Source organism: Furipterus horrens, unplaced genomic scaffold (assembly GCF_987537825.1).
Source record: "Furipterus horrens unplaced genomic scaffold, mFurHor1.1.pri manual_scaffold_2, whole genome shotgun sequence".
NCBI classification, from domain to species: Eukaryota; Metazoa; Chordata; class Mammalia; order Chiroptera; family Furipteridae; genus Furipterus; species Furipterus horrens.
Window position 1 is genome coordinate 76,967,050 of NW_028327172.1, and position 18,319 is coordinate 76,985,368.

At 37.6% G+C, this 18,319-nt stretch overlaps 1 protein-coding gene across 3 annotated transcripts in view; it reads left to right on the plus strand.

Annotated features, from left to right (window-relative positions):
- Positions 1-18,319, plus strand: part of LOC150018859 (platelet-derived growth factor D-like) — a 261,545-nt gene that overhangs the window by 158,092 nt on the left and 85,134 nt on the right. For all 3 annotated transcript variants that reach the window (XM_090267873.1, XM_090267874.1, XM_090267875.1), the window contains exon 2: positions 13,011-13,215. In XM_090267873.1, coding sequence (XP_090123999.1) covers positions 13,011-13,215 — 205 coding nt within the window. The remainder of the gene's footprint in view (positions 1-13,010; positions 13,216-18,319) is intronic.

Here is an 18,319-nt window from a genome sequence, read left to right on the forward strand (position 1 = left end):
CTACCATTGAGCCTCACACAAAGTAATAAATGCTAAATAAATGTTAATAGTTTATGGCTAAATGGGTACAAGCCATAATGTGTTAAAATTTGACTGTAAGAAGTTTTTTTTTTTAATTTTATTATTATTGAATATTTATTTCTCAGATATTACTGGGCTTCATCTTGTGCCAGGCACTGTGTTATGCATTTGAGACTCATGGATGAGTTCATTCATTGGGGTATGAAAGGGAGGCAGGAAAGGACATAGCGTAGCAAACAAAATGTGCAATGGCCATGGCCCCAATGAAGGGAGGAAGCATTGGTGGCAGTAGCTCACCCCTGAGGAATGGAGGACATGTGGGACTCCCTTGGATTACTATTCTCAGTGAAGGGAGTATCATGTAAGTTGGCAGAGCCCCCAAACACATCTTAGTTCACAGAAGCAGTGTAGCAAGAGGAGCATACATCGCCTATTTGATACAAGGTTTATGAATTTTGGCTTCTATATTGCAAGTGAACCAACTTATTCAATAAGTGGGCTGATTGGTTACTTTCTCCTGTACCGGTTCATCATGTGCACCTAACTATCTTGCTCCCAGATTATTCTGAGTTCCATTCATTCAACAAATATTTGTTGAATACCTCCTATTATCTCCCATTAGGCCCTGATACAACAGTGAATGATAGTCTTATTTTTCAGAAGCTTCCAGTCTGGGAAGGGGAAGACAGTCAAAGAATGAGTGTTTCAGGCAAAGTCAATAACATAGCATGTTTTTCTGTCACAATGCCTGATCCAGGAAATGTTATTTCTTTTCCCTACAGCTCATTTACCATATCATAATAATATTCTCTTTTCACTTGTTTTAATCTAAATATCCCTCTGTCCCATAATCACTTACCAATGAGAATAGGAATAGTCACTCTACTAGTTTTCAAATCTTTCTAGAGGTATAAATGACAATGACACACCTTTACAAGAGTTAGCATATTGATATAAGTAATAAGATAAAGAGCAAGGCAATGTCAGATGAATAAGTCTTTGTAGTGCATATGTCAGGCACTCAAAGAATCCCACAGTTGAGGGAAAAGATCAAGATTTCCACACTGCAGTCGTTTATTGAACACTTCCATGGTTAAGCACTTAAGGTTTATGAAGATTACTAATTGGATGGGCTATCATTTTTGTAATGGAGGTGGGTGAAATTTTGACAGGACAGTGATAAAGACTGTTGAGTGCCAGACTGGAGACTTGAACTGGAGAAAGTAGGAGATGAGGACTGAAGTTTGACTAAAGGGGACTGAGAGCCTGCCTGCAACAGCTAGAGATCAAAACTTCCTATCTAATATCTTTAGTATTTCTTTCCATTTAATGGTTAATAAAATAGGAAGAAACACCCACAGAATGTTAATGGATAGTACTAAGGAGAGAAGTATTTCTGAGGGATGAAAATGGCAGAAGAGATTTCTTCACAAAACTCACTTTACCATGACCAATATTCCTTAAGTGGCACCACAAACCAAGAGTGGAAGGAAAGATTTTTCGCACCAAACATATTATAAGCACCTTTTTTTAGAGCAAGAGCTATGTCATATTAATATTTTTCATTCCAAGAGTGCTTCTGGTGCCCTATTCCTGTTGGACTAGCATGTATTCAGAAAACATTGATTGACTCTATATTTCAGGTGGGCTTTTAAAACTGGACACAAACACAAGCAAACATGAGAGTTGTTAAGTTGGTGTCATCAGTGGCCACTCCAATTGCCTGCCTCCTCTTTGTCTCCCATACAGAACCCCGATGGGCAGACAGGTCTCGGGGGCAGCTCAGCCACCCTTTGCCTGGGAGGTGTGTTGTGTGAGTGTGAGCCAGTTGTGGCACTTCTGTTTCCGTTTCAGGACTGGCATAGGCTGGAGATGTTTCCAGATTCTGTCCAGTAAGATGGAAGGAAAGCCTAAATGTGGTTGGCTGTGGGGGTTCCAGAAAGGTTTCTGCTTTCTTAAAAAGAGAGTCATATGCAGAAAAGCCCTTCCTTGGCCTCTGAAGCCAAACCTGTGAGGATGAGACAGCTGGAGCTGCTGATGCCATTTGTCACACCCTGAGAAGTACCAACATGCCCAGGATAGCAGAGCAGACTGCTGGAAGTTGTGGCTGTATTGCAAAGCCTGGCATTAACCAGCCCTAAATAAGTTCTACTTCCAGGCTTCCCCTGCAATAACACATTCTCTTTATGTCATTTTTGATTTGTTCATCTGTTACTTGCAGCCTGAATGAACCCATGAGATCAGTGGATGATTGAATGTGCGGTGCTCTGCACATAAGGTAAAGGGCTCCTCCTTATTCGCAGAATTTCAAAAGGGTTCATAGCGTTTCAAAAGGATTCATTCAGCAAATATTTCTTGAGAACTTACTATGCTTCCAAAATTGATTAATTAATAGAGAATGCATGCATATTGAAGTTTTGGCCTGTGTAGCACAGACATGAAATGGTTAGTGAAAAACAGCTGATGTTCAATGTAGTTTTCACACAAGTTCTTTTTATGCATGAGAGGATTGGATTTTTAACCAAGGGTGAAAATAGAAATGGAAAATGTGTAAATAGCTAAATTGGACAACCAAGCAAAACTCTCGCACAGTTTCATAATTTGTTGAATTATGCCATTCTGAATAGTTTAATGCATATTAATACTCTGTACTTTTTAATTTATTGTTTTCGCACTTCCCAAAGCCCCTTTTTACTCTGTATATATCTCTATATATACTATAGACACATATACTAGTTGTAAAATTCAGCTTTAGCCCTTACTGGTGTGGCTAAGTTGGTTGGGCATCGTCCCACAAAGCGAAAGATCACTGGTTTGATTCCCAGTCAGGGCGTATGCCTGGGTTGTGGGTTTTATCCCAGGAAGGAACCAATCGATGTTTCTCTCTCATATTGATGTTTCTCTCCTTCTCTTTCTCCCTCCCGTCAACCCTCTCTAAAAATAAATAATAAATTAAATTAAAAAATTGTGCTTTTAAATGTATTATTTTATTTAAGCAGAATGTTGAATAGCTATATTTTCCATGTGCACAGGTGCTTTAAAATGCTTTTTTATATTCCATTTGCTAAGGTAATGCTGTCTTTACCTTTTTAGTTTGAGTACAAGAAGTTTTTAATGCTTTGTAGTTCTTTGTTGTGCTGAAATTGGAGTTTTTCTAAGAAACTCAAAATGTAGCTTTTTAACACCTGAAACCCCTTGAGAATAAACAAAATCTGCATTTTTCTTTCAAGCAGTAGACTGTTAATCTAAGAAGAAAATAGAACCATGTTTCAACTGGCTTCTCATAGCATTCATTGCACCTGTAAAATCTCACAGAAGACTAGTAACTCTAGCTCAGTTTAAAAGTTAGAATTTTACTGAGAGTGCTTCAGGAAAAAAAATCCAGTAAGATTTATAAACAATTACTCATAGTTTATGAAACAAAATGAAAATATTATAAAATAACAGTTCCAAGCAACAGAGCAATATTCTAGAAGGCTTAAAATCATGGAAATAGAAATATATATATAATTTCTTTTTTTGCAAGAACAAAAATAACAGAACAATGCAGAATTGCCCATTCTACCTAGTGGCATCATACTAAGAGAGAAAATCTGAACTTTTTCCATCCAAATTCAGTTCCTGACTCTCATCAGGCACTCTTTTAACATCTCAGTAAATGCTTACAGAGTGATGGACATTTGGGGGCTTGTCCCAGAAACTAGCTTCAGATTTATTTTCTGCTAGTCATGTTAGAGATTATCAATTATTATTACAGGAATGAGCAAAAGTAGGTTTATAGTTGTGAGTACACAAAACAGAGTTTATTCTTATATTATTATTTATTAATTATTATAACTGTAAATTTACTTTCGCCCACCCTTGTATATGGATTTTCAGGGAAGCCAGACAGATACTGGTATATCATTAATTTTTTTCATATAGCCTTCTAATTTGCCAGCCTAAACCACAGTAGGCCTCTGAATATGCCTATTTGGGTACAGATACATTCCTTTCAACAATTTATGTTCACACAATTATGTCATTCTCAATATTTATTAAATGATAGCAGGAATTGTCCTTTATTAAAAGCCAGATCTTTCTTCTATCGAACCTGAAAAAAAATGATTCTAGATTACCACAGTGATTTAATAAAATATTAAGCTTGCTTTACGGTAGCATGTATTTCATAAACCAAGGGTATATTGCAAACATTTTTAATAATCCCTAAAAGAAATTATGTATAGAATATTTATAAGTTCACAATTTGACAGACTCTAAGATGCATATATATATATTCCAAACATATAATCAGGTCTTAGTAACATAACTTAGTTTTCCCTATCAAAGATAATGTTATTTACTGTTAAATTTATGCTTTAAAATTATGGTTATAGAGGGTAAACAGGCTAATCTTGAGACAGAAAACAATCTCATCTTCAGTATCATGTGTCAACTCATACAGTTTCTTTGTTCGTTATTCACTCCCGCAGCACACAGATTAACACTTGCCCGACGAGGGAATGTGCGTGGTGCAGGACCATAGACAAACTTGCCTGTGCTTGGTGATCCGCACCAGAATAACTGGACGTGTGAAATACTGAGATGGGGAGAATAATAAAATTCAGTGAATAGTAACCTAATTTGTTCAGTTCTTCCCTCTTGATGTGCTTAACTGGTTACAAATATCTGATTGTCTACTACTTAAAGTTAGAGTAGATGATGCAACTAAATTAAGACAGTAAATAAAGAATGGAATGAAAGTTGTCTCTGTTACATTTAAGCAAATTTCTGTTTCTGAATAAATGGACTAATGAGGACTAATGCATAAGTTTCCTTTGAGCTTCAAATAGACCAATAGACATTAAGCACTTATCATAGTACCTGGACATATTTAGTAAATATTAGCTGTTGTGAAATTATTATTTTAACCTAACATTCATATATGGTCTGAAAATTATATAAATGATGTGCTACATAAATTTAATTTGCCAGGTGATCTTTTTGCTTCTAGACAGGTAAACCACCCATTTTTTTCTATACTACTTCTCAGCAAACATTTACTTTGCAAGTATTTATTAGGTACCCACTGTGAATAATAATGCTATCTAGAAATGCACAATATTGTTGTACGGGCAAGTGGAAAGCTAAGTACAGAGCAAGAAGGAGACTTAGAACAAGATTCAGTGTTCAAAGTAGCGCTAGAAACAAGCAATGGTAAAAACATGAATCTATCTCTGTGTGTGATTTTTTTTTTTTTTTTTTTTTTTTGGCCTATGCCAGACATTGTTAATCATTTCCATTTTTTCCTGTTAATATAGACACAGTCTCAGAATACTTTTCATGATAGTACTACAGGAACCTATCACCATTCGAGTTAACTACAGAGTATTTGCCATCTCTAGCAAGATAAGTTCTAAAAAATGATCAAAATCACTTCCTCAAATATACTTTTCTGGCACCTTAGCACTATTTTTCTTCCTTTGTAGTCATCAAGTCTTTGTTTATGAATCCTCTGCCAATATCCATTTCTCTCCTGACCATCTCTCCCACCAACAATGCAATGATTTGTAGTAAAATAACAAGATATTATTTAGTGTGTGGATAGATCACACTACCAATGAGAAAACAGACAAGTCAAGCCTTCACTTTAGTGTGTGGGAAACATGTGAGGAATTGCAGCAGTCACTAGAACAGTTCATTAGCTTCCAGTCTCCTTTTCTTCCAGGCTCCCACATTGTTAGAAATTAGGTGTGGCCCTGTGATTAGCTTCAGCTGGTGAAATGTAAACAGAAGTACTTAAAACACCAATGGGCAATTTTCCTTCTCCTGGTTTCCCCTTGTCTTGACTGCTAATATTATGATGACGATGCCTTTTAGCTTAGGTTCCAGAGTGAGAAAATATGAAGCAGAGCCTCACCAATCCAATGTGGTCATGCAGTATAAGCAAGAAATAAAATTTTGTTGTTAAAAGCACTGAGATTTGGGCTAGCATAATCTAATCTCTCCTAACACCACTTTATGACTATACAGTACTTAGTAAAAGAGAAAAATCCACGGAGGAGACTCGCCAGACATGGTAACAATATGGAAGAGACTTGTTAGTATGAGCTTTGACAAGGAAACAAAAGGCTTGTTTCATTCTAAAACACCCTTCATTATAAAACCCAACATTGAATTAGTAATAGCTTTTGTGGAAGAAAAAAGGTCCACATTGAAAGGACACAAAATACTTTTTAAATAATATGGTAATAGTATAAATTTATCCATAAAAGTATAACCTCTTTTATTTCATTATCCCAGTGAAAGTCCATGTTCAATTTTTTTTTTCTAATTGACTCTCAAAAGCCTTCGTAATTCTCTTCCTTCAGTATTGATGCACAGTTTCAGGGTAACATGACCTTTTTCATTTGTGTGTGATACTGATTTGCTTAACTTAGTACTTTTAAAAGCTTGAAATTTTAAAGAATACTCAAGAATACTTGGAACTCATCTGTATTTCCTATAATTATCGTACAATTTTTAGCTTATTTGAGTTGCTTATCACTAGAATTAAACAAGTCTATTGAAAGCTATCAGCTTTTGACAGATCAATATTTATCACTATCACAATGCATAGTTTTGGCAATTAACTGACCTATTTTGAGATAGTTGGTAATTCCTATTGTCTTTAATTTTGCTGCCTGAGGTGAGAAGGGAATATGTGTGTTGAACCTGAAAGATGATCAAAATTCATTTTATTTACTTGCATACATCATATCAGCTTTGGTTCTATAAAGCAACTGGTTATTTCTTTACAAGATAATATAGATGACATAGCTTTTACCTTTCTTATTTTTTATTATATTTGTATTATGTATCTTTTTTCATATTCATTTAAATGCCCCAAAATTTTATTTTAGTACAACCTTTATAAAGGCATTTTAAGTGACCTGCAGATATTATTAATTTCATAGGGTTGTTAAATGAAGTAGCGTACTTAAACTCTTGGTGTGCCTGGCACATAATAATTGCTCCATAAATGTTTACAATTATTAGAACACCAAAGTAAATACCTCCATTCAGGAATGTGACTTTGTGTACAATACTTGGTAGTTATCTCAGTTTTAACTTGTAGCTTATTCTGTATACCTATAATTCATTAAAACTCTTCAGCTAAGAATAACACCAAGTTGACACAAAGTTACCAATTATATGTAAACAATGTGACTCAAAAGTCAAAGTGGATTATAGATAGCAAAGAATCTAAACTCCCTCTAGCAAGTTTTAGACTAAGAAGGAAGAATACCTTCTATAGACCAGCAGTTAAGAGCGACAGCTCTGGGACCAGATTGCTTTAATTTGCATTCTGACTCCACCCTTATTAACTCTGTGACCTTAAGTAAGTTACCTGGCCTGTCTGTGCCTCAGAAATCTTCATCTATAAAATGGTGATAATAAACTCAGCAAGTTTTTGTAAATATATATGGTCATACATACACAGTCATATTTAGTAGAGTTTTGATTCTGTAAATGAAACATGCAAAGTGCTTAGAACAATGCCTTGTACAAAATAAGCACTCTAAAAGTGTTTGCTGTTATTGATATCTAGATTGTATACATGTAGACTCCTGCAGTATTTTGATTTAAAGAGAAAATCAATCAGAAAGTAAGCTTTTTAAACATTTTTTGGCCTCCAGTTCAATATACTGGAACATGGGTCTGTGCTAACTTTATAAAACTGGAAACAAGTTTTTTTATTAATAAACCTATACATAAGAAGGAAAGCCCCTCCCACCAACCCCACCTACAGCTTTCTTGAAAATATAATTTGTGTTTCAGTTAAAGTGGAGTTAGTACTTTTAAGACAATCTGGTCTTTAATAATGTTCTAGGAAAAAGAGCTCCCTTTTCTACTTGCAGAAATGTCTGCAAGTGTGCATATAAAAGATATCAGTGGCTCTGTTATTGACAGGTTCTGTGGTCTTCTGTGTGTTGACACCATTGACATCTCTGTCCTTGAAATCTCCTCTTTCTGGACAACTTGACATAAACATGGCACTGCTGTGGGTTCCCCACTTCCTTCCCAGACATCACTCCTCTGTCATCAGCCCCTCCTGGACATGTCCACCAGCACCCACAGCCCAGCCTCCCTTCTGAAGACACTTCCTCAGAGGACCCCATAGTTCCTAAGATTTCCTCTTTCCTCTCTAAGCTGAGGCCTCATCTCTTCTATTCTCCCACATCAGGTCTAGTGCTATATTCCCAAAAGCCTGTTAAGTTTCCACTTGAATTTCTCACTGTTGCATTGAAACCTAACTTACATTTCTTCGAAATGGTTACCTTCCGCATGCCACTGTGTGTCTGTGTTACCATGCTGCACCAAGACCTTTGGATAAGCATGTTGCTCCTATATTTGACTCATCCCTTTGTGTTTCTTTTTTAACTCCGAGTTCCTTTAGATTTCTTTTCCCTGTTGTGGGCTTAACTCCTACCTGCTCTTCTAGGTTAGAATCTTGTTGTCTAGCAACTACATTGTTTTCCCTTATCTGAGATTTCGCTTTCTACAGCTTTGGTTACCCAATGGCAACTTTGGTCCCAAAATATTAAAAGGAAAACTTTGGAAGTAAGCAATTCATAAGTTTTACATTGCATACCAATCTGAGTATCATGATGAAATCTCTGGAGTCCCACTGTGTCCCACCCAGGTTGTGACTCATCCCTTTGTCCAGTGTCTCCACAATGAATATGCTCCCCACCTGTTCCTAAGTCAGTAGTAGCCATTTGGGTTATCAGAGCAGCTCTAGGTATCACAGTGCTGTTGTTCAAGTCCCCCTTACTTTACTTAATAATGACCCCAAAGTGCAAAAGCAGAGATGCTAGCAATTTGGATATGCCAAAGAGAAGCCATAAAGTGCTTTCTTTAAGTGAAAGGTTGAAACTCTTGACTTAATAAGGATAGAAAAGAAGTCATATACTGAAGTTGCTAAGATCTACATAAGGACTAATCTTATATATGTGAAACTGTAAGAAGGAGAAATAAATGTGTGCTAGTTTTGCTGTTTTACCTCAAAATGCAAAAGTTACAGCTATAGTATGTGAAAAGTACTTAGTTCAAATAAAAAATAGCATTAAACTTATGGGTGGAAGACTTGAACAGAAAATGTGTTTAAATTGATGGCCACATGTTGCACCAGAAAGCATTGAGTCTTCAGCAAGGGATCCTCTAAAACCAGTGACCACATTTGTATAACTTTTATTATGGTATATTATTACAATTATTCTATTATAAATGATTGTTGTTAATATTTTACTGTGCCTAATTGATAAATTAAACTTGGAATGTATCTCCTGCAGATCAGGAGAGACTACTGTACCCTCTAGGACATAGTCCCACTGCAGGTGCTCTCCTTCCAGTTTATATTTCACAGCACTGACAGGCTGATAATACTCCTTCAACAAGCCTTTTACCCTTTCAAGGGCTTTCCTGTTTCCACTTATATCAAGTGTAGATACATTTACCTGACTTTCAGATATTTCCATAGTTTGCCTTTAAAGCATGCTGCTCCCCTCCATATGTCCCACATGGACTGTGCTCGGGTCAGTCCTCTTACTCTGCTCCCATGCATGTCCCTTATATTCACCATGTACCCTGTGGCCCTCCCCACTTCTGACCACCTGCTACATTTACACTCAGCACTTAATATTTCTTTGTGTCTTATTTGCATTGTGTGGTACGCATCAACTTGATTTTTCAGTTCTGTAAAGACAAGTGCTCTTTAAACATTCTTAAATTATATTTGAATCTAACATAGCATCAGGAGCAGTAAGTATATAAAATTAAATTAAAATAAAATAAAACCACTGAATATTACCCCTGAAAGAGAGCAAAGAACATGTGCTTTTCAATCTTATTTTACAAATGAGAAATCTGAACACGTGAGATGGGATATTTTAAAATTTTGTAGTTAAATATTTAGGTTTATTGTTATCTTTTACTCATGGCACAATGTATTTAGTTGCTTTTTACGTTATTGATATAAAGTTTTATTTTAGAATAGATTTGCTTTTGATAAGAAAAAGTATAAGTAAATAATAGTACTGGAGGTTAGAAAACATGGCAAAAATTGAGAAAGTAGTAATCAAGAGATAGAAGGGTTGAAAGTAGTGCTTAATAAATGATTGCTGAATGACTGGTTGATAGTGCACATCTGTTTCCCCTAGCAAACAGCCTTCACCCATTTACTAAATGAGCAGATGAGTAATTTTTATAGCTACATTTTCAGCATAAGGTCAAGGGAAGAGATGAGAAAAGGGTCAACTGGCAAAACTGTTCCTTGCACCTATGAGGTTGTCTTTAGCTGGGCTCACTGGTGGTGGTGACGTGACTGCAGAAACAGCACCCCAGTCTACAGGCAGGGAGTGTGGGCATTCTTTAGCCACCTTTACTCCTCCTGGGACTCTCGCTCCCACACAAAGTTTAACTGGGCAAGCACAGCACTTTAAACACAGAATAAGGTAAAAAAAAAAAAAAAAAAAAAAAAGTTGAAATTTCCGTTATGTACCACAACATTGTAAAAGACAGCGAAGACTACATTTCAAATGCTGATTCATTGTTCATTCTTCTTCTCTTATTTTGGAAACTTCAAGAGCCACCTCAGCAGCCTGTCGGTGGTTTCCACCAGCAATTTTGGTCTCCCTGACCGGGTCACTGAATTACAGGCCCTAAAGCAAATTCTCTGCGGGGGAACAGGAATAGACTGTGGCTAGAGATCTGTTTACAGAGGGGCCTAAAAAGCCAAAATCTCAAGTGTAAAGAACTCTGGTTATTGGAAGAAATGAAAAATGGATCCAATGGGCAATGTAATTCTGCTATAAGCTCGCTAGAATAAGCCAGGCTTCAGAAGTTAAGGGCCCAGTCCTTGCAAGACTGCTCAGCAGATACCAGATACAGGTTTGAGGGTCCCCAGGCTACCCACATTTCTGACCAACTGGCTACAAATTCAGGGTTTCCCACAAGCCCCTCAGGCTTGAGAGTTTGCTAGCACTGAGGTAGGAAATGATCAAACCTGTAGAGAATTTTTGTAGAAGTTTATCTGAGCCAAACTGAAGGCATGCCAGCAGCAAGATTTCAAATGCTCTGAAGAATATAATAGTTCTTCAGCTGCTTTTATGCATTCAGAATTAAAGAAGAAACTTAAGGATGATTACATGGATGTGGGAAAAAGCAAGGTGGGGGTGGGGTTAGATAACAAGGTATTTAACAAGAATATATGCTTTTTGAGGATGGTTTTGACTTATATCAAAAGTGTGTTCACCTAGGTGCACAGAAACAATGAGCAGGCCTTACTTAAGGCAAAGATAAACTTTTTACTAACAAGTTATGTCTGGGATCTGGCTACCCATCATGACCTGCCCAGTTAGGAATTTATGATCCTGTTGCTCTGTGAGGTTACTATCTATAGAACCCCCTTTTTCTCATCCACACTAAAACAACTCATGGAACTTAAGAAAGCACTATAGTTAAAATTATAATTTAACTATACAGGATACAAACCAGAACCAGCCAGATAAGCGCATATGACAAGCAAGTCTGGTAGGGTCCCAAGTATGAAGCTTTTGTTTCCTCAGGACAGTTCACCTTCCCAGCACATCAGTGAGAATCCCCAACCAAGAAGCTTACACAAGCCCCAGTGACCAGACTTTTTATTGGGTTTCATTCTGTAGTCAGAATTGATTGAATCATAAGCAATGTAATTGAACTCCATCTCTAGTGCTCCTTACCTCCAGGGATGTTGGAGGTCAGGTTGATATCAAGGCTCGAAGTCCAGACTCTCTACTCACATGTTGGTCTTTCTGTTGTGGCCAGCACACATTCTACGACTACTTAGGGATCCCCAGTAGCTTACTGCCTTAGCATAAACTCAGATGTGGTCCTAGGGGCCTATCCTGAAAAAGAACACTTCTATTACTTGCCAAATTCTAAGTATTTAGCAGTTCCCTCTCAGGCACCCAGGAAAAGACCAGACAAATTCTTTATTATACAACACAGAAAATAGAATATGAATTGGACCTATTTTAAGTCATGAAAAACTAAGGCAAAAAATTATATTTATGATGAAGAAACCACTGAAAAACATCACTTGAATATATGGTCATTAAACACCATTAGACTTTTTTTTTTTTTTTTTTTGAGAGTATGTTTATTAAAGCTGGGGACAGTGAAACAAGGAAGGGCTAGGACAGAAGAAGCAACAGGAGAGGGGCTGGGTAGGGCTGCTTTGTCCCCTAGAAATGTTATAGAATATAAGTGAGCCAAAGTGAGGCTGCTGTCAGCTCACTGGAAAGTCAGAGAAAGGGGGACCTACCTTGGAGACAGGTTCAGGGGGTTAACCTGGGATGGGATGCTGCTGCCCATTGCTCCCCTGGTTGCAAGTCTCATGGGGTTCCTTAGAGGTTAGGAGATGCACCCCTGTGGGGGAAAAAGTAGGGTGAGAGAAAGGCACAGTTGTGCCCCTGCGAGGGAGAGCCAGTGCCTATTAGATATTTTTAAATTTGTTTTTCACTCACTTGTTCATTCATTCATCAATATTTACTGAGTATCTACCTCCTATGCTAATTAATGAAGATATACTATTTCATTGTCACTGTAAAAAAATTATTTATCTGTTTAACATTGAAAAGAGGACAGATAAACTACTTGACATTATTTTCTTATTTTAACTCCAATCAAAATGAACCTGAGTTCTGATATAACTGTTAATTTTTGCTTATCAAACATCATGGTAAAAGAACTCCACCCCAAATCCAAAAATTTGGCATCAAGTTTAGATTTATAAGGAATTTGGGGATGTGGGGGATAATAGAAGAAATATATATGCTATTTGTTTAACCAGAAGGTTAGTATTTGGCCTTGTTTTTAAAGAAAATCAAGAAGTGCTTTGAAATGTGATATGTTTTAAACTGTTCTTTTTTTTGCTTTCCTGTAATTGGAGCAACATACTAATTTCTACAAGTTGTGACTACTAACAGAGAGCAATCACCTCACAGACTTGTACCGAAGAGATGAGACCATCCAGGTGACAGGAAATGGCCACGTGCAGAGTCCCCGCTTCCCAAACAGCTACCCCAGGAACCTGCTTCTGACATGGCGGCTCCATTCCCAGGAGAAAACAAGGATACAGCTAGCCTTTGACAATCAGTTTGGATTAGAGGAAGCAGAAAATGATATCTGTAGGTAAGTGGAGAAAAAAATCCATTTTAGAGAATTCATCCAAGGTGAAAAGAAAGGTGAATTTAAAAATAGCATATTACCTTCCCTTTTGGGCCCTTTGGACCTACTCAAAATGCACCACTTCTTTTTCAAAAAGCCTTATGTCAATTCTAGCAGACAAAATAAGTTGGAGCATAGACAGCTGCTGCAGCAGGTCTAGTGACCTGACTGACTCACAGAGGCTCACCTTCCCAAGTGTCAAAGCCAAGCTGCATGACCCCCAGAGAAGGCGGGAGTCTGGAGGCTTCTGTCTTGGGCAGGCCTACAACAGCCTTTGTGAGCAGGTGGATGCATCCAATGATCCTAGATCACCTGCAGTCAAGTCTTAGGGCTCTGGGCTAAGCCTGCCTTGGGTTTAAAGAGTATACACCCTACTTGGCTCCAGGAATTCATCCAGATTATTGTAACCTAGGCAGAGCAGTAATGGTTTCCTCCACCACTCAGAGAGAATGGTAGTGAGAACCTATGGTGTTAGGGCCTTACCCTAAAATCATAGTTATAAGGCCTTAGGAATGTGTGAGGAGGAAGAGAAGGCAACTCCGTGGTCTATGTGCTCCTCAGGTGGTCAGTTTCCTGTGGTTTCTGGGTCATCATTAGAAAATGAAAACCAGGTATGATAATCTCCCTTAGCATATTTATCAGAGAAGACTCTGGCTGTTGTTTTTTGAATTGTCTGCTCACAGCATCTTATTCACTTAATTAGTATGTATAAGACTTGGAGAGGATTTTTTTCCTTTCTGTACTTAACTGCACACACTTGTTCTGCATTGTCAATGAACTACTGAACTGCTAAATCCTTTCAGCAGGTTTATTTTCCTTTGAATAATAAAGAGAGTGCCTCAAATTTGGCTGTCCTTTGTTGCATGATTATTATGCTGACAGCTTTTATCTTGCTATTTTTTTCAAGAATAATAGTAGTGAATATTACTTTCTAGAACTATAGAGGGTAATGAATGCCAGAAAACAGATACAAATATATGCAGGAAGAGCAAGTCAGTGTTCGCAAAGAGAAAAAACTAGGGCAGATCTTGGGTCTTTTCAACCTTGAAAGAGAGAACTAATTTTCTGTTATGGAAATAAAAGAGATTGGGGGGGGGGCACAATACTATTAAAAGATTGTTAAAGGTGATGACACAGAATCAGGGAAGCCAGGTCTGCACTGCTGGGCAGGATTTTTGGTTCTGGTAGTAAATGAGCTCTTTTGGCATTCTGGCCTTAAAACAGACAAAGAGAAAGTTAGGATTTTTTTTTTTTTTTTTTTTGACCCTACATCAAATCTAGCTGCCTCTCAAAATTTATTAAGAGAGGTAGAGGAGTAAGAGTTGGAAAGGGGAGGGGAAGAAGGGAAAGACACAGATCAGAGATTTGCCTCAGAACTCTCCCTAAGAAATAAAATGGTGCTCTCTTGACATCAGATCCAGAGTAGAAGTTACATTGATGATGTGTTTTTTAAAAAACATAAATGACCTAGTGAGTCATTAACAAAGTTTCAAGTATACTCTTGCTTTGTGCAGTAAATATGATTTACACATATTGTATATAAAATGAAATACAATTGATTTTCTACCATCTATTCCAAAGCCTCCTTGATGTTTACACTATAATATTTTATTGCTTGAGTAATGATTTTTTGTTAGTGCTTTTCACCTTCCAAGTACCACATAAATGTTACGTAGTTAATTTACAAAGCACCCAAGAGATACCCAGCTGGTAAAATTACATAAATCTTCTTTTCCTGCTCACAAGGAAACTGAGGCAAAGGACATAAGCGTCTCATAAATAACTTTCAACAAATTTTAATACCCATATTATTATATTCACCTCCTTAGATTAACCTGCCTAACCCAATAAGAGCTCAGAGGTGCATGGGTGGGACCAGTAAAGCCACACTGGATTTCTTCTTATTTAGATGTGATATTTCTCATACTGATTCCTTTTGGCAATTGTGACAGAAAAATATAAAATGTTTGTGAGACAGCTTCTGTCACCAGAAAGGGAGCAGTACTAAGGTTAGTCTTCCTTGGCACAGTCTGAAATGTGTGGGTTCTTGAATTTGTCCAGGAAATATTTCACGATATGAATCCAGGTTATTTTGAAAGTATATTTATTAAGCTGGGACCAGTGAAACAAAGGAAGGACTTAAGATAGAAGAGGCAAGATTATAGCAACAGGAGTGAACCTAGGCAAGGCTGCCTTGACCCTTTGAAAGAAAGTCACAAATGCAGAAGTGAGCCAGCTGAGCTCTGTTGATTCAGCAAACAAGTTACAGAAACAAAAGGAGGGTCCTTGGAGATGGGTTCAAGGGGTTACCCTGGGACAAGCTGCTGCTGCCCACTGCTCCCCTGGTTGCAAGCTCCTGGGAACCTCTAGAGCTTAGGAGGAAAAAAGCAAAGATACACACGTGAAGAAAGGAGAGGGAAGGTACAGACATGTCCAGAAGAGTGTGCAGTATGTCCTTTGTCTTAAGATTTTTTATTTGTTTTTTAAACCTAGAAATTTTAGGGGAGTTCTCCCAGGAGGCTCTCAATAGAATGCTCATAAGCTTTTTGGGTGTGTTCTTTGATATGCTGATGCATCAAAATGACCTTATAGAGAGATCCAGGGTCAATCTCTGGTCAGTTTCACCTTCAAAGAATGTCATTGGGGAGAGACCAGACCAGGATCGAGTCAGGCTGACCCTGGCATGGTCTGAAATATGTAAACCATTTGCTCCTAAGTGTCCTTGGTTAGAGAAGATAAGACTGCAATTTATTGATATTATCTGGTTGTAAATAGCTCTGCTGTTTAATTATCTCAGTTTCCTCATTCCACTTACCAAGGAATTTTTCTAGCATTTTACTAACCTACCTCACTGCTGCTGTTCACTGTGAATGCTTATCATTTGCATTGAGAAATTATTTGGGGAGAAGTAGCATGGAGGGTCAGACACTGATGCCCAGACCCAAAAGGCAGATAGTTCAGCACATCAAGTACAATATTCCATGATCTTGGATGTTCTGAAAATAAAATGAATCATCCCTAGAAGATATCAACTCTGTCACTGAAGATGTCCTACTATGTGATGAAAAACTGGGAGGGTATGGAGGCACTTCAGGGATCAAATGATTATGGGATATCTAAAGATGTCTTTCCTGTCTTCTTCAATCTTGGCATTTTACATTTCTCTGACCAACACCAAAGGGGAACCTATAGTCTTAAGCTCATTCACACCGTTGTTTAACCAGCCCAGATATTTACAGTATTGGTTAGCAAACATCTCTACGCAAGTCATATGCTTTCCATTATGACAAAAATCATATTTTATGTATTATCTTCTCAAAAGACAGTTTCCAAAAAGGGAAGTTAGTGATTTGTTTTGTGTAATGAAGTGCTGATTCTATATGCTATACAGATACAGATCTTCCTTTTTAAAGAAAGTATGGAATGTGGTAAATTAAATCAAAATGGGAATTTGTTTGAAAAACTTTATATAGTAAATATTGGGACATATAATTAGAGCTACATCTCTTCAAGTATGATGATAGATTATAGCTATTAGTTTTTCCAGGAAAGCCTTGTAAGCCAGATGCTCAGAAAGTAGCCTGTTTTGATTATTAATGATTTGGAAACAGTCATAGCTAAATGTGTGTAAAGGTTCTTTCAGAACAGATTGTGGAAGTTTGAATTTGGAAAACCTAATCCAAAAACTAGCTTTACTTTTAAAATGTCTATAGCTTAGGAGCGTCGGCCTGCGAGCCACGTGTCACTGGTTCGATTCCCAGTCAGGGCATTACTAGCTTGCTTGTCAGGTCCCCAGTTGGGGGCGCGAGTGAGAGGCAACCACACAGTGATGTTTCTCTCTCTCTCTTTCTCCTTTCCCCTCTCTCTAAAAATAAAACAAACAAACAAACAAACAAACAAACAAATAAATAAATAAAATTATTTAAAAAATAAATGTCTATAGTTTAGCTGGCCCCCAGGACCCATGGAGACAGTTGTGGCTAATGCCAGTCTTCCACCAGGTGTTGCAGAGTGCAGAGCTTGTGGCAGCTGCTGAGTAGTCAAGATGGTGGTGTAGGTAAACACAGCTCTCCTCCTTGTACAACCACATCGAAATTACAACTAACTTACAAAACAACCATTACTCAGAAATATCAGAAATTGAGTTCAATGGAAGTCCAGTAACTACAAAATTAAAGAAACCTCATTCATCCAGACTGGTAAGAAATGCAGAGATACTGAGACATGGAATAGACTGGTTCCATACCCATATGTGGTAGATAAAATTTGGGGAGGGATATCTCTGGAGCGAGGGGTCCCAGGCCCACACCAGGACCCCTATCCCAGGGTTCCAGTGCCAGGAACACAAGTCCCCACAACTTCTGGCTGCAAAAACAAGGATAGGCTAAGGAGCCTCCAGGACATCTTTAAACATACCAACATCTGAGTCATAGGGGTGCCAGAAGGAGAAGAGGAAGAGCAAGAAATTAAAAACTTATTTGAAAAATAATAAAATAAAACCTCTCTAGTTTGGCAAAAAATAGACAAGTCCAGGAAGCACAGAGATTCCCAAACAAGATGGATGCAAACAGGCCCACCCTAAGACACATCATAATTAACATGCCAAAGGTTAAAGATAAAGAACCTTCAAAATAGCAAGAGAAAAACAGCTAGTTTCCTACATGGGAGTTCCTATTAGACTGTCAGCTAAAGTTTCTCAAAGGAAACTTTGCAGGCAATAAGGAATTGGCAAGAAATATTCAAAGTCACGAAAATCAGGAACGTACAGCAAAGATATCTCTACCCAGCAAAAATATCATTCAGAATCGGTCAGATAAAGATCTTTCCAGACAAGACAAAACTAAAGGAGTTCATCATCACCAAACCATTATTATATGAAATTTTAAAGGGACTATTTAAGAAAAAGAACATCAAAACTATGAACAATAAAATGGCAATAAACACAAACGTATCAACAATTAAAGCTAAAAAACAAATTAAGCCAACAAGAAGAACAGAGACAGAATCATGGATACATAGAGGATTTTGACGGTTGCCAGATGAGAGGGGTGCTTGAGGGAATGGGTGA